We start from the raw sequence: 13,925 nt of genomic DNA, 5'->3' as shown, positions 1-13,925 counted from the left end.
GACCCTGCACTAGTTGCTGCTGGGGCCAAGGAGGAGTAGCTGGCTCCATGGCCCAGCTTTGAGATATCGCGAAGTTGGGAGGGACAGCTACTGGTGTGGACTAAGAACACACGGTTACAAAGGGACACTGACACACAGCAGCGGTGGGCATTGGCTGCGGCTCCACGTCTCCTACTGTCAACACAGGCCGATCCCAAATCAGTGATCGGAAAATCCCAATCAGCGACAAACTCCCTTGAGAAATGCCAAACCCTGCATCGCTGCAGTTATAGGAACACGTACTATCCAATACCCGCCTTACAGCAGGAACACGGAGATTAAATACAATGTACACCAAAAGACGGAGCTGGAGTCACTGAAAACCATGACCAGGATCACAAGAAGCTGTAGAAACCGAAATGCCATTCGTGCCACCTCCATCAGAGCTGCTAGAGCCTCCAGGTCAGGTTCATCGCTGGGCACGTGGACAGGAGGCAGGTTCTCTGGGACAGTCACAGACTCTTTCACATTGGTGTAGGTCCCTTCCAGCCGCATTTGAGCTCCGCTCACCGACAGGGAGGGAAGTGTCTGCCACGCTTTGTCAGTACCTCCCTCTGTCCCCAGCACATCTCCTTGGCCATCCTTGGAAGGGGCAGTGGCCGTTCCCCCACCAGCTGCTGGATTCTCCCTCAGTCCCGGAAGCTCTGTCTCCAGCAGGGTCAGGCGGGAGGAATCTTCCTGGATTTCCCTCCCAGGGGATGTTGCTCTGAGGTTGAATAGTCTTTGCGCGCCGTCCATTTCACACAGGACGGGAGACACCTCCTGCCCCTCCCAGCCCCTTCGGCAAGGCCCTTTATTTGACATGACTTGGCAGGGGCCTGCAGATAACGGCTGCTCCACTGTGGGGGGCAGCGTGGGGCCTTGTCCTCCCTCCACTCCCGGTTCCTTTTGGTACGTTCCTACCACATGGAGGCTGGTTACAAGATACAAACGTGCACTCCCTTCCAATTCAGAAACACCGGGGGCCACCACATCAACCGGTGAGGAGGCCTGTTGTACTGGTGTCTCCTCCCAGGAGGCCTGTTGTACTGGTGTCGCCTCCCAGGAGGCCTGTGGTACTGGTGTCTCCTCCCAGGAGGCCTGTTGTACTGGTGTCTCCTCCCAGGAGGCCTGTGGTACTGGTGTCTCCTCCCAGGAGGCCTGTGGTACTGGTGTCTCCTCCCAGGAGGCCTGTTGTACTGGTGTCTCCTCCCAGGAGGCCTGTTGTACTGGTGTCTCCCCCCAGGAGGCCTGTTGTACTGGTGTCTCCTCCCAGGAGGCCTGTTGTACTGGTGTCTCCTCCCAGGAGGCCTGTTGGGCTGGTTCCTCCTCCCAGGAGGCCTGTTGTACTGGTGTCTCCTCCCAGGAGGCCTGTTGTACTGGTGTCTCCTCCCAGGAGGCCTGTTGTACTGGTGTCTCCTCCCAGGAGGCCTGTTCGGCTGGTTCCTCCTCCCAGGAGGCCTGTCGGGCTGGTGTCTCCTCCCTTACTGATCCTAACCTGAGTTTTGTGTCATCCCAGTAGTTCGTGCCGTCCTCCCATGATTCACCTCCTGCAGATCGCTCGTTGACTAGCTGTTGGAAGCTTCCTTTGCCGGAACTTTCTTCAGCAACTGCCTCCATCTCCCCTAGCGAATTCCCTTCTGTTTGGAAGGAAGAGGCCCTGGCTTCGGCTGGATGGGCCTGGATTGGGGAACGGGCTTCCTCTGCCAAACACAACATCTGTTCTGGAGCTCCCAGGAAACCTGCATTTCCATTTCCCCTTTCTGCCTGGGCGCTGACCGAGGAGGAAGCGGTCACAGGCTCCTGGTGCTGGACGGCGCATGGCCCCCGATAGCTCCCGGCCTCGAGTGTAGCGTCCCTCTGCGCTGAGCCATCATGCACTCGGACATCCCGAGTATCTGAAATGGGGATGAATTTGTTCTGTTGACCAGGATTCTCCTGAAGCTCCTGTGTTTGGTCGATTAGTCTGGAAGCGAAGTCTTCAGAATTGGCCTGTATCGAAAGGTTAACCACTTGAACCTTGGGGACCTGAAAGAATACAGAAATCCAAAAAAGTATTAGAATATGGTGGCGATGAGGACACAGCCTCAGCTTGGCCCACAGGGGCCCAACTAGTAATCCAGAGACCCGGGGTAACGCTCCAGGGACCCAGGTTCAAACCCCATCCACGACAGATGGTGAAATCTGAATTCAATAAAAACATCTGGAATTAAAAGTCTAATGAAGACAATGAAACCATGTCGATTGTCGTAAAAACCCATCTGGTTCGCTAATGTCCCTGTAGGGTGGGAAATCTGCTGTTCTTACCCGGTCTGGCCTACATGTGACCCCCAGACCCACAGAAATGTGGTTCACTCTTTAGTGCCCCCTGGACTGGGCCCAGCGATGGCCACATCCCCAGAAAGGTTTGTCCTCGGTTCACTGGCTCCCACTCAGGCTGGGGTTCAGAGGCCTCCTCCTCCCCACTCACACAGATCTCGTTGAGGTGCCGCAGAAGGAGGCCATTCAGCCCATCAGGTCTATGCTGGCCCTTTCACAGAGCTACCCTATTAATCCCCTTTTGAATGTTCCTATTGCGTAAGAACATAAGAAAGAGGAGCAGGATTCGGCCATTTCCACAACTATTCTAAGCCTGATTATATTATGATCACTGTTTCCCAATTGCACTCCACTTGCTCCACCTCGTTTAGAAAAACACATTTATGGGTTGTGGGCATCACTGGGTAGGCCAGAATTTATTGCCATACATTTCAGAGGGTATTTATGAGTCAATCACATGATTGCGGATCGGGAGTCACACGACCACTTTAATGAACCAGATGGGGTTTTACAACAATGACTTTTTAAAATTCCGGGTTTTGTGAACCCTGGTGCCCAGGTCTTGCCCTGGTCTCTGGAATACCAGTGACAATGTGTCCTGTGGGCCCAGCAATGCTGCATCCTCATTGGACTGGTCAAGAATATTTATTGGTACACATTGTAGTATTTCCTGACCCTCTTCAACTGTACGACCGTCAGATGTACGAGCAAAGGTAGTCCATTCGGCCCATCGAGTCAGCTCCGCCATTCAATGGGATCCTAACTGGTCTGATGTGGTAATCCTCAATTTCACTTTCCGCCTCATCCCCATAACCCTCGATTCCCTCGCGGATTAAAACTCTGTCTCTCTCGGCCTCGAACATACTTAACGGCCCAGGCCCTCGACAGCCTCTCTGCGGTAAAGAATTCCACAGATTCACTCCCCTCCGAGGGAAGAAATTCCTCCTCAACTCTGCCTCAATGGGTGGCCCCCTGACTCTGAGATGATGCCCTCTGAACAGAAGGACGAGGAGCGTGATGAGGCCCTCGATCCTGCCCCGCCATCCTGGCTGACCTCCTCGACCTCAGCCCCACCGTCCTGCCCGCTCTCCGTAACCCTCCAACCCCCATTCCTGATTACAAATCTGTCTGTCTCCTCCCGAAAGTCACTCCGTGTCCCGGCCCCCACCGCACTCCGGGGCAGCGACTTCCACACGTTCACCACCTTCTGAGAGGAGTAACCCCTCCTCAGCTCCGCTCAAATCTGCTGCCCCTCATCCTCAAACTATGAGCTCTCGTTCTCGATTCCCCACAAGAGGAAACATCCTCTCCACGTCTACTCTGTCAATACTCTTTAGCATCTTCCACACCTCAATTAGCTCTCCCCCCATTCTTCTAAACTCGAGAGAGTCTCGGCCTAAACTGCTCAATCTCTCCTCATACGACAAAACCCCTCATCTCTGGAATCGATCCTCTGAACTGCTCGAATGTAACTATATCCCTTTTCTTGTAAAGGGATCAAAACTGTTCCCAGTACTCCAGGTGCGCTCTCGTCGTCGCCTTGTACAGTTGCAGGAACACTTCCCGACTTTTATAGTCTATCCCTTAAGCTTTAAAGACCAAACTTGTCTCTGCTTCATCATTTCCTGCTGCACCTGCGCACTCGTTTTCTGTGATTCAGGCACCAGGCCACACAGGTCCCTCTGCACTGAAGCACTCCGAAGTTTCTCTCCCCATTTAGACAATAAGTTCCCTTCCCATGTTTCCAACCAAAATGGATGACCTCACACTTATCCACGTTAAACTCCATCTGCCACTTTCTGGCCCACTCTCCCAACCTATCTATATCCATTTGTAAATGTCTTATATCCTCATTGGAACTTTCCAAATGTCCCAGACTCTCCCACACGAGGAAACAGCCTCTCAGCATCGACCCTGTCAAACCGCCCCCCCGAGAATCCGAATGTCTCAATAATGTCGCCTCTCATTCTCCTCAACTCCAATCAATACAGGCCCCGACCTCCTCAATCTCTGCTCATGAGAAACTCCCCCCCTGCCCAGTATCGGCCCTGTGAACATTCTGTGGTGCCTCCAATGTCAGTGTATCTTTCCTTAGACAAGGGGGACCAGAACCATTCACAGAATTCCAGGTGTGATCTAACTAGTGCCGAGTGCAGTTTTAGCCCTTTGAAATAAAGGTCGACAATCCAGTTGCCTCCCCTACGACCTCAGGCTAACTTTGTGTGATTTATTCACCAAAATCCCCCTCAGCTGCAACTTTCTGCCGTCTCCATTTAAATATTATTCAATAACCTTCACACTGCTATTATTCCAGATTAGGATCTGAAAATCCCCAGTATCAATACCGTGGAGTAGTTGCAACTGGCTCGAATTTGTACATTTGCTCCTTAGACAGCAGCGGATTCACCAAGATCATCTCATTGTGTCACGTTGGCACTCTGTCATGACAAATAAATACTCTTCACCCAGGGTCAGAAAATCTCCAGGCAGAGAATTCAAAGCATTGAAGAAACGGTTCCCTCGGTTAATTGGGGCAGAAAGGATTTCTGGAGAATTTCTCTCTCGCCCCAGGGGCTGTGGTTCCCAGAGGTGACGGCTGCATTTAGAGAACTCTCGGCTGACATTGCGGATCCAGCCGCATGTCCCCCCTCCCGGAGAGCGCCCCGCCCCCGCCCAGCTGAGCCTTTTCAGCCAGTCCACACTCACTGCGCGGGGCATCACTGTACCCAGAAGGCACTGACCCTCTGGGAATGGGAAAATAAGTCTCCTGATATCTAACCTAGTTCAAGACATTCACAAACTTAGAGGGGGGGGGGGGGGGGCACGGTAGCACAGTGGTTAGCACAGTTGCTTCACAGCTCCAGGGTCCCGGGTTCGATTCCGGCTTGGGTCACTGTCTGTGCGGAGTCTGCACGTCCTCCCCGTGTCTGCGTGGGTTTCCTCCGGGTGCTCCGGTTTCCTCCCACAGTCCAAAGATGTGCGGGTTAGGTGGATTGGCCGCGATAAATTGCCCTTTGTGTCCAAAAAAGGTTAGGTTAGGTGGGGTTACTGGGCTACAGGGATGGGGTGGGGGGGGGGGGGGGGTTCTCTTTCCAAGGGCTGGTGCAGACTCTATGGGCCGAATGGCCTCCTTCTGCACTGTAAATTCTAAATTGGTAACATCTCCCCTGCATCGACCCTGTCCAGTCCTGTCAGAATTTTATACGTCTCTATGAGATCCCCCCTCATTCTTCGGAACTCCAGCGAGAACAATCCATTTTAAATACAAAGCTGCCCATTTTTCCAGGGTGCAAAGTCCCAGTTCTCTGAGCTGATTGTGGTAGCTGAGAGGGTTAAAGCTGAGACCTGATCTGTGGCCCTCCTTGAAACCTCGTCCAGCTGAGACCTGATCTGTGGCTCTCCTTGAAACCTCGTCCAGCACATCTCTGTCTCCTACTCTCGCTGTGGAGGTGCCGGCGTTGGGCTGGGGTGAGCACAGTAAGAAGTCTGACAACACCTGGGTAAAGTCCAAGAGGTTTGTTTCGAATCACGAGCTTGCGAGCACTGCTCCTTCTCTCGGACAGGAGGCGAACCGGACGTAGGGTTGGAGAGACGGTCTCACCCAAGTCTGGTAAACGGACATTAATGTTGAATATTGGAGAAGCCAGCTGTACATGCAATACCCCTAATCTCTCGGCACTGGCCATGAATCTTTGGCGATGTGATTGACTTGAACTGACCTCAGACATGTTACATCCCATCAGTTCATCAGGTCAGCTCTCTGCCTCATACTCAGGGGACAAGAGGAAGCAGGAGGAAATCCCCTCCCCCCACAGCACCCACCCCCCGGCCCCCCCCCCCTCTCAAAACAAACGTCAGACTGAAATTTCACCCCTGGCCTCAACTCTTACCTGCGCAGCCCAATCATTGGGGCTGGTTCCGACGTCAACATTCTTGGTCCAGTCTGAGGAGACAGAAAAATACCAAATTAGAGCAGCGCCAGTGTCCCCCGTGGAGTCTGTTACTCTGAGAGACGGGACTGCCCCAGCCGGAGCACTGTGCGCAGTTCTGGTCACCATAGGAAGGAAGTGATTGCACTGAAGAGGGTGCAGAGGAGATTCACCAGGATGGTGCCCTGGGCTGGAGTTACAGTTATCAACAGAGACTGGATATGTTGGGGTTGTTTTCCTTGGAGCAGAGAAGGCTGAGGGGGTCCCTGACTGAGGTGGACAAAATTATGATGGAAATAGAAAGGATGGAAAGGAAGAAACGGTTCCCCTGAATGGAGGGTCAGGACTCTGCTGTCCTCCTGTGGAATTGTCAATGGACAGACTGCCTCCCAGATCTGTCCCACCGCACCCAGAAAAGACAGGGTGGGTGAAGATAAACTATTTCCACTGGTTGGAGATTCTAAAACTTAGGGCCAGCCCGTTCAGGAGAGACGTTGGAAGAACTTCTGCACTCAAAGGGTGGTAGAGGTTTGGAATTGTCTCCCACACATAGCAGGTGAAGCAAAATCAGTTGTTCATTTCAAATCTGAGATAGAATTTTGTTAAGCAAAGATATTAAGGGGTGTGGGCCGAGGGCAGGTATGTGGAGTTAGGTCACAGATCAGCCATGATCTCATTGAATGGCGGGACAGGCTCGAGGGGCTGAATGGCCTCGTGTTCCTCTGTTTCTAGAACATTGGTTAATGAGCTTCTTACCTTGTCTGTCCCAGTCAGTCTCCTCCAGATCCTCATCCTGCTCCCTGGACCTACAACACATCGAACAGCTTGGTGAATATACCGTGGGTGTTGCCTTGGAGATCCCACATCCCAACGTCTCCACAGCGTCGAGCTCTCAATACCCACCCAGGATGGAGTGTCCCTGCGCCCGAGCTGCCAGCAGGCGGGGAGGGGGTGGGGCAGGCAGGGAGGGGGTGGGGAGGGCAGGGAGGGGGTGGGACAGGCGGGGTAGGGGTGGGGCAGGTGGGGAGAGGGTGGGGCAGATGGGGAAGGGGTGGGGCAGGTGGGGAGGGGGCGGGGCAGGCAGGGAGGGGGTGGAGCGGGCGGGGAGGGGGTGGGGCGGGCGGGGAGGGTGTGGTGCAGATGGGGAGGGGGCGGGGCAGGGGGGAGGGGGCGGGGTAGGCGGGGAGGGGGTGGGGCAGGCGGGGAGGGGTGGGGCAGGTGGGGAGGGGGCGGGGCAGGCGGGGAGGGGGTGGGGAGGGAGTGGGGCAGGTGGGGAGGGGGCAGGTGGGGAGGGGGCGGGGCAGGCGGGGAGGGGGTGGGGCAGGTGGGGAGTGGGTGGGGCAGGTGGGGAGTGGGTGGGGAGTGGGTGGGGAGGGGGTGGGGCAGGAGGGGAGGGGGTGGGGCAGGTGGGGAGGGGGTGGAGCGGGCAGGTGGGGAGGGGGTGGAGCGGGCAGGAAGGGGGTGGGGCAGGCGGGGAGGGGGTGGGGCAGGCGGGGAGGGGGTGGGGCAGGCGGGGAGGGGGTGGGGTAGGCGGGGAGGGGGTGGGGCAGGCGGGGAGGGGGTGGGGCAGGCGGGGAGGGGGTGGGGCAGGCAGGGAGGGGCTGGGGCAGACGGAGAGGGTGTGGGGCCGATGGGGAGGGGGTGGGGCAGGTTGGGAGGGGGCGGGGCAGGCGGGGAGGTGGTGGGGCAGGCAGGGAGGGGGAGTGGCTGGCGGGGGGGGCCAGCGGGGGGGGTGGGGGGGCGGAGGGGCCATCGGGGAGGGGGAGGGGCAGGCGGGGAGTGGTGGGGCAGGCAGGGAGGGGGAGTGGCTGGCAGGGGGGCCAGCGGGGGGGGGGGGTGGGGGGGCGGGGAGCGGGTGGGGCCGTCAGGGAGGGGGCGGGGCGGGCGGGGGGCAGCCGGGGAGGGGGAGGGGCTGGCGGGAAGGGGGAGGGGCAGGTGGGGAGGGGAGGGGCCGGTGGGGAGGGGGAGGGGCCGGCGTGTTGTCACTGTGAGTAATCCAGAGACCAGTGATTCAGAAATTCTAACTATGACCTCGGGGCCTTTGCCAATTGTCATAAAAACCCATCAGGTTGACTAATGCCCCTTCAGTGAAGGGAATCTGCCGTGCTTACCCCGCCTGGCCTACATGTGACCAGCAATGGGTATTTTGGGGTGGCATGGTGATTAGCTCCGCTGCCTCACAGCGCCAGGGATCGGAGTTCAATACCAGCCTCGGGTGCCTGTCCGTGTGGCCCCGGCATCGATCCAGGCACCAGAAACGCCAACGGCAAACCCAGCTCTGCCGACCCGGCAAAGTCCTCCTCACTAACACCTGGGGGCTTGTGCCAAGGTTGGGAGAGCTTCTCACAGACTGGTCAGCAACAGCCGGACATAGTCACACTCACAGAATCACACCTTACAGAGAATACCCCAGGCACCACTGTCACCATCCCTGGGTACGTCCTGTCTCACCAGCAGGACAGACCCAGCACAGGGGCAACAAGAACAACATAGCACAGGAACAGGCCCTTCGGCCCTCCAAGCCTGTGCCGTTCACGTGTCCTATCCAGACCAACCGCCTGTATCCTTCTATACCCCGTCTGTTCATGTGCCTGTCCAGATAAGTCTTAAAGGTCGCTAACGTATCTGCCTCAACCACCTCACTGGGCCGTGCATTCCAGGCCACCACCACCCTCTGTAAAAACCGTCCCCCGCACATCTCCACTGAACCTATTCCTCCCTCCCCTTGAACCTGTGCCCCCTTGTAATTGTCATTTCCGCCCTGGGAAAAAAGCCTCCAACTGTTCACCCTATCTACACCCTTAATAATTTTATAAACTTCTGTCAGGTCGCCCCTCAGCCTCCGTCTCTCCAGGGAGAACAATCCCAGTTTATTCAATCTCTCCTCATAGCTAATACCCTCCATACCAGGCAACATCCTGGTAAACCTTTTCTGCACTCTCTCCAAAACCTCCACGTCCTTCTGGTAGTGCGGTGACCAGAATTGGACACCGTATTCCAAATGTGGCCTGACCAACGTTCTATATAACTGTAATATAATCTTTGAGCTTTTATACTCGATATCCTGTCCTCTGAAGGCAAGCATGCCGTATGCTTTCTTTACCATCATTTCCACCTGTGCTGCCACTGTTAAGGATCTGTGGACCTGCGCACCCAGATCTCTCTGTGTCTCTATGCTCCTGATGGTTCTGCCATTTATTTTATAGCTCCCACCTGAATTGGATCTACCAAAATGCATCACCTCGCATTTGTCCGGGTTAAACTCCATCTGCCATTTCTCTGCCCAATTTTGCAGCCTATCTATATCCTGCTGTATTCTCTGACAATCTTCATCACCATCCGCAACTCCTGCAATCTTAGTATCATCCGCAAGCTTGCTAACCAGACCCACCTCCAAGTCATTTATATATATTACAAAGAGCAGAGATCCCAGAACTGATCCCTGTGGAACATCACTAGTTACAGATCTCCATTCGGAAAAACACCCTTCCACTGCTACCCTCTGTCTTCTACGTCCAAGCCAGTTCTGAATCCATCCGTTAGTTCACCCCTGACCCCGTGTGATTTGATCTTTTGCACCAGCTAGCCATGAGGGAACGTATAAAGTCCATGTAGACAACATCCACAGTCCTTCCCTAGTCAATCATTTCTGTCACCTCCTCAAATAATTCACTCAGTATACAGTCGGGAGGGTGTTGCCCTGGGAGTCCTCAACATCGACTCTGGACCCCATGAAGTCTCAGAGCTTCAGGTTAAACATGGGCAAGGAAACCTCCTGCTGATTACCACGCACCGCCCACCATCAGCTGATGAATCAGTTCTCCTCAATGTTGAACACCACTTGGAGGAAGCACTGAGGGTGGCGAGGGTGCAGAATGAACTCTGGATGGGGACTTCAATGTCCATCACCAAGAGGGGCTCGGTAACACCACCACAGACCGAGCTGGCCGGGTCCTCAATGACAGAGCTGCTAGTCTGGGACTGCAGCAGGTGGTGAGGGAACCAACAAGAGGAAAAACATACTTGACTTCACCCTCACCAACCTGCCTGCTGCAGATGTATCTGTCCATGACAGTATCAGTAGAAGTGACCACCGTACAGTCCTTGTGTATCTTCACATTGAGGATCCCTCCATAGTGTTGTGTGGCACTACCACCGTGCTAAATGGGATAGACTTCAAACTGATCCAGCAACTCCAGACTGGGCAGCCAGGAGGCTGTGGGCCATCAGCAGCAGCAGAATTGTATCAACCACATTCTGCAACCTCATGGCCCGGCATATCCCCCACTCTACCATTACCACCCAGCCAGGGGATCAACCCTGGTTCAATGAAGAGTGCAGGAGAGCATGGCAGGAGCAACACCAGTCATATCAAACAATAAGGTGTCGACCGGGTGAAGCTACAACACAGGACTAATTGTGAGCCAAACAGCATAAAGAGCAAGTAATAGACAGAGCGAAGCAATTCCACAACCAATGGATCTTATCTAAACTCTGCAGTCCTGCCACATCCAGCTGTGAATGCTGGTGGACAATTAAACAACTCACTGGAGGAGGAGGCTCCACAAATATCCCCATCCTCAACGATGGAGGTGCCCAGCACATCTGTGCAAAAGACAAGGCCGAGGCCTTCGCAACAATCTTCACCCAGAAGTACCGAGTGGATGATCCGTCTCGGTCTCCTCCGGAGGTCCCCAGCATCATTTAGGCCTTTTCTCATTAGAACGGAGAAGGATGAGGGGCGACTTGATAGAGGTTTATAAGATGATCAGGGGAATAGATAGAGTAGACAGTCAGAGACTTTCCCCCCAGGTGGAACAAACCATTACAAGGGGACATAAATTTAAGGTGAAAGGTGGAAGATATAGGAGGGATATCAGAGGTAGGTTCTTTACCCAGAGAGTAGTGGGGGCATGGAATGCACTGCCTGTGGAAGTAGTTGAGTCGGAAACATTAGGGACCTTCAAGCAGCTATTGGATAGGTATATGGATTACAGTAAAATGATAGTGTAGATTTATTTGTTCTTAAGGGCAGCACGGTAGCATTGTGGATAGCACAATTGCTTCACAGCTCCAGGGTCCCAGGTTCGATCCCCGGCTTGGGTCATTGTCTGTGCGGAGTCTGCACGTCCTCCCCGTGTCTGCGTGGGTTTCCTCCGGGTGCTCCGGTTTCCTCCCACGGTCCAAAGATGTGCGGGTTGGGTGAATTGGCCAATGATAAATTGCCCTTAGTGTCCAAAATTGCCCTTAGTGTTGGGTGGAGGTGTTGAGTTTGGGTAGGGTGCTCTTTCCAAGAGCCGGTGCAGACTCAATGGGCCGAATTGCCTCCTTCTGCACTGTAAATTCAATGATAATCTATGATTAATCTAGGACAAAGGTTCGGCACAACATCGTGGGCCGAAGGGCCTGTTCTGTGCTGTATTTTTCTATGTTCTATCACAGAGGTCAGTCTCCAGCCAATACGATTCACTCCGCGTGATATCAAGAAATGGCTGAAGACACCGGATGCTGCAAAGGCTCTGGGCCCTGACAATATCCCGGCAATAGTCCTGAAGACTTGTGCTCCAGAACTTGCCGCACCCCTAGCCAAGCTGTTCCAGTGCAGCTACAACCCTGGCATCTACCCGGCAATGTGGAAGTTGCCCAGGTGTGTCCTGTACACCAGAAACAGGACAAATCCAACCCAGCCAATTACCGCCCTGTCCGTCTACTCTCCATCATCCGCAAGGCTTTACTCAAAACTCTGTTAACTGACAGGTGACTCCCTACCTCGAGGTGCAAGGCTTCAGGCAGCTCTTGAGGGGTTTGAGTTCTTCCTCGGCTTCGCTGAAAGCTTTGGGTGTGGGGCTTGGCTGCTCCTTCAGCTTGCAAACCACCGAGTAGTTTTGCCCACCATTGTTGGCCCAGTAGACGGCGTCCGGGGTCTCGTAGCGGACCACAAACTCGATGCGGGCCCCGTCGTAGATGGTGGGGGCTGCGAAAGAGAGGCGGAAGCTGAACTGGTCGCTGGTCCCGTCCGAGGAGCCGGCAACGTAATCGGCCGGGTGGTCATAGTGGGTGCTCCAGCTGTCCAGCGTCGCCCTAACGTACACCGACTTCTGGAAGGACAGGTTCAGGACCCTGACCAGCCCGTGGACACTCAGGGGGTCATCCTCGATGGGCTGAATTGACTCCACCTCTACCTTGTCCTGCTGGATGCGGTCCAGGAGATGGGCCTGCGTGGCTGGCAGGATGAACGCTGGGAAAATGAAGAATGGGGAATGGGGAATCTCTTTGTGAACATTCAGCTCCAGGGCCCCTGGGGACTCTGGGAATGGAAACTCCTCAAAATATTTCACCTCCACCAAGTCCAGTCCACAGGTGTCCGCAAAGGAGACTTTCCTGTCCAGGGAAGGGTCCTCGATCTCCTCCGAGCAACAGGACCTCTTTCTCGGAGTAGGCGAGGACCTGGGAATCAGGTGCACTCGGTAGGCATCGTCCTCCTCCTCCTCCTCCTCCACATCTGCCACCGCTCCCTGGCTCAGAGTCTCGGGCACCTGCAGCAAGGCAGGGACCAGAGAGGAGGGGTCCGGGAGGCTGCTCATTGCACAGGCAGCAGGGGAACTGCCGCAGTGAGAGACCCCAGCCCAGACCCACCGAAACAGCTTCTGTCACCGAGACCCCAGCCCAGACCCACCGAAACAGCTCCTGTCACAGAGAGACCCCAGCCCAGACCCACCGAAACAGCTTCTGTCACCGAGACCCCAGCCCAGACCCACCGAAACAGCTCCTGTCACAGAGAGACCCCAGCCCAGACCCACGGAAACAGCTTCTGTCACCGAGACCCCAGCCCAGACCCAGTTAAACCGCTCCTGTCAGAGAGAGACCCCAGCCCAGACCCACCGAAACAGCTCCTGTCACAGAGAGACCCCAGCCCAGTCCCAGTTAAACAGCTCCTGTCACAGAGAGACCCCAGCCCAGACCCACCGAAACAGCTCCTGTCACAGAGAGACCCCAGCCCAGTCCCAGTTAAACAGCTCCTGTCACAGAGAGACCCCAGCCCAGACCCACCGAAACAGCTTCTGTCACCGAGACCCCAGCCCAGACCCAGTTAAACAGCTCCAGTCAGAGAGAGACCCCAGCCCAGACCCAGTTAAACAGCTCTTGTCACAGAGAGACCCCAGCCCAGACCCAGTTAAACAGCTCCAGTCACTGACAGACTCCAGCCCAGTCCCAGTTAAACAGCTCCTGTCACAGAGAGACCCCAGCCCAGTCCCAGTTAAACAGCTCCTGTCACAGAGAGACCCCCAGCCCAGTCCCAGTTAAACAGCTCTAGTCACTGACAGACCCCAGCCCAGTCCCAGTTAAACAGCTCCAGTCACTGACAGACCCCAGCCCAGTCCCAGTTAAACAGCTCCTGTCCCAGAGAGACCCCAGCCCAGTCCCAGTTAAACAGCTCCTGTCACAGAGAGACCCCAGCCCAGTCCCAGTTAAACAGCTCCTGTCACAGAGAGACCCCAGCCCAGTCCCAGTTAAACAGCTCCTGTCAGAGAGAGACCCCAGCCCAGTCCCAGTTAAACAGCTCCTGTCACAGAGAGACCCCCAGCCCAGACCCAGTTAAACAGCTCTTGTCACTGACAGACCCCAGCCCAGTCCCAGTTAAACAGCTCCTGTCAGAGA

The 13,925-nt window shown here is 55.2% G+C and overlaps 1 protein-coding gene across 1 annotated transcript in view; it reads right to left on the bottom strand.

Annotated features, from left to right (window-relative positions):
* Nucleotides 1–13,055, bottom strand: part of LOC140398886 (uncharacterized) — a 16,041-nt gene extending 2,986 nt beyond the window's left edge. Inside the window, exons 1-4 of the mRNA XM_072487833.1 lie at nt 12,036–13,055; nt 7,023–7,072; nt 6,228–6,280; nt 1–2,046 (exon numbers count right to left, since the gene is read on the bottom strand). The exon at nt 1–2,046 is cut by the window's left edge and continues 2,986 nt beyond it. Of these exons, the coding sequence (XP_072343934.1) occupies nt 298–2,046; nt 6,228–6,280; nt 7,023–7,072; nt 12,036–12,850 (2,667 nt within the window). The 5' untranslated portion in view covers nt 12,851–13,055 and the 3' untranslated portion in view covers nt 1–297. The remainder of the gene's footprint in view (nt 2,047–6,227; nt 6,281–7,022; nt 7,073–12,035) is intronic.
* Between the last annotated feature and the right edge of the window lie 870 nt (nt 13,056–13,925).

This window comes from Scyliorhinus torazame, chromosome 22 (genome assembly GCF_047496885.1).
Source record: "Scyliorhinus torazame isolate Kashiwa2021f chromosome 22, sScyTor2.1, whole genome shotgun sequence".
In the NCBI taxonomy this organism is placed as follows: domain Eukaryota; kingdom Metazoa; phylum Chordata; class Chondrichthyes; order Carcharhiniformes; family Scyliorhinidae; genus Scyliorhinus; species Scyliorhinus torazame.
Note: the sequence above shows the minus strand (reverse complement) of the source record. Positions and strands in the feature narration are given on the sequence as shown.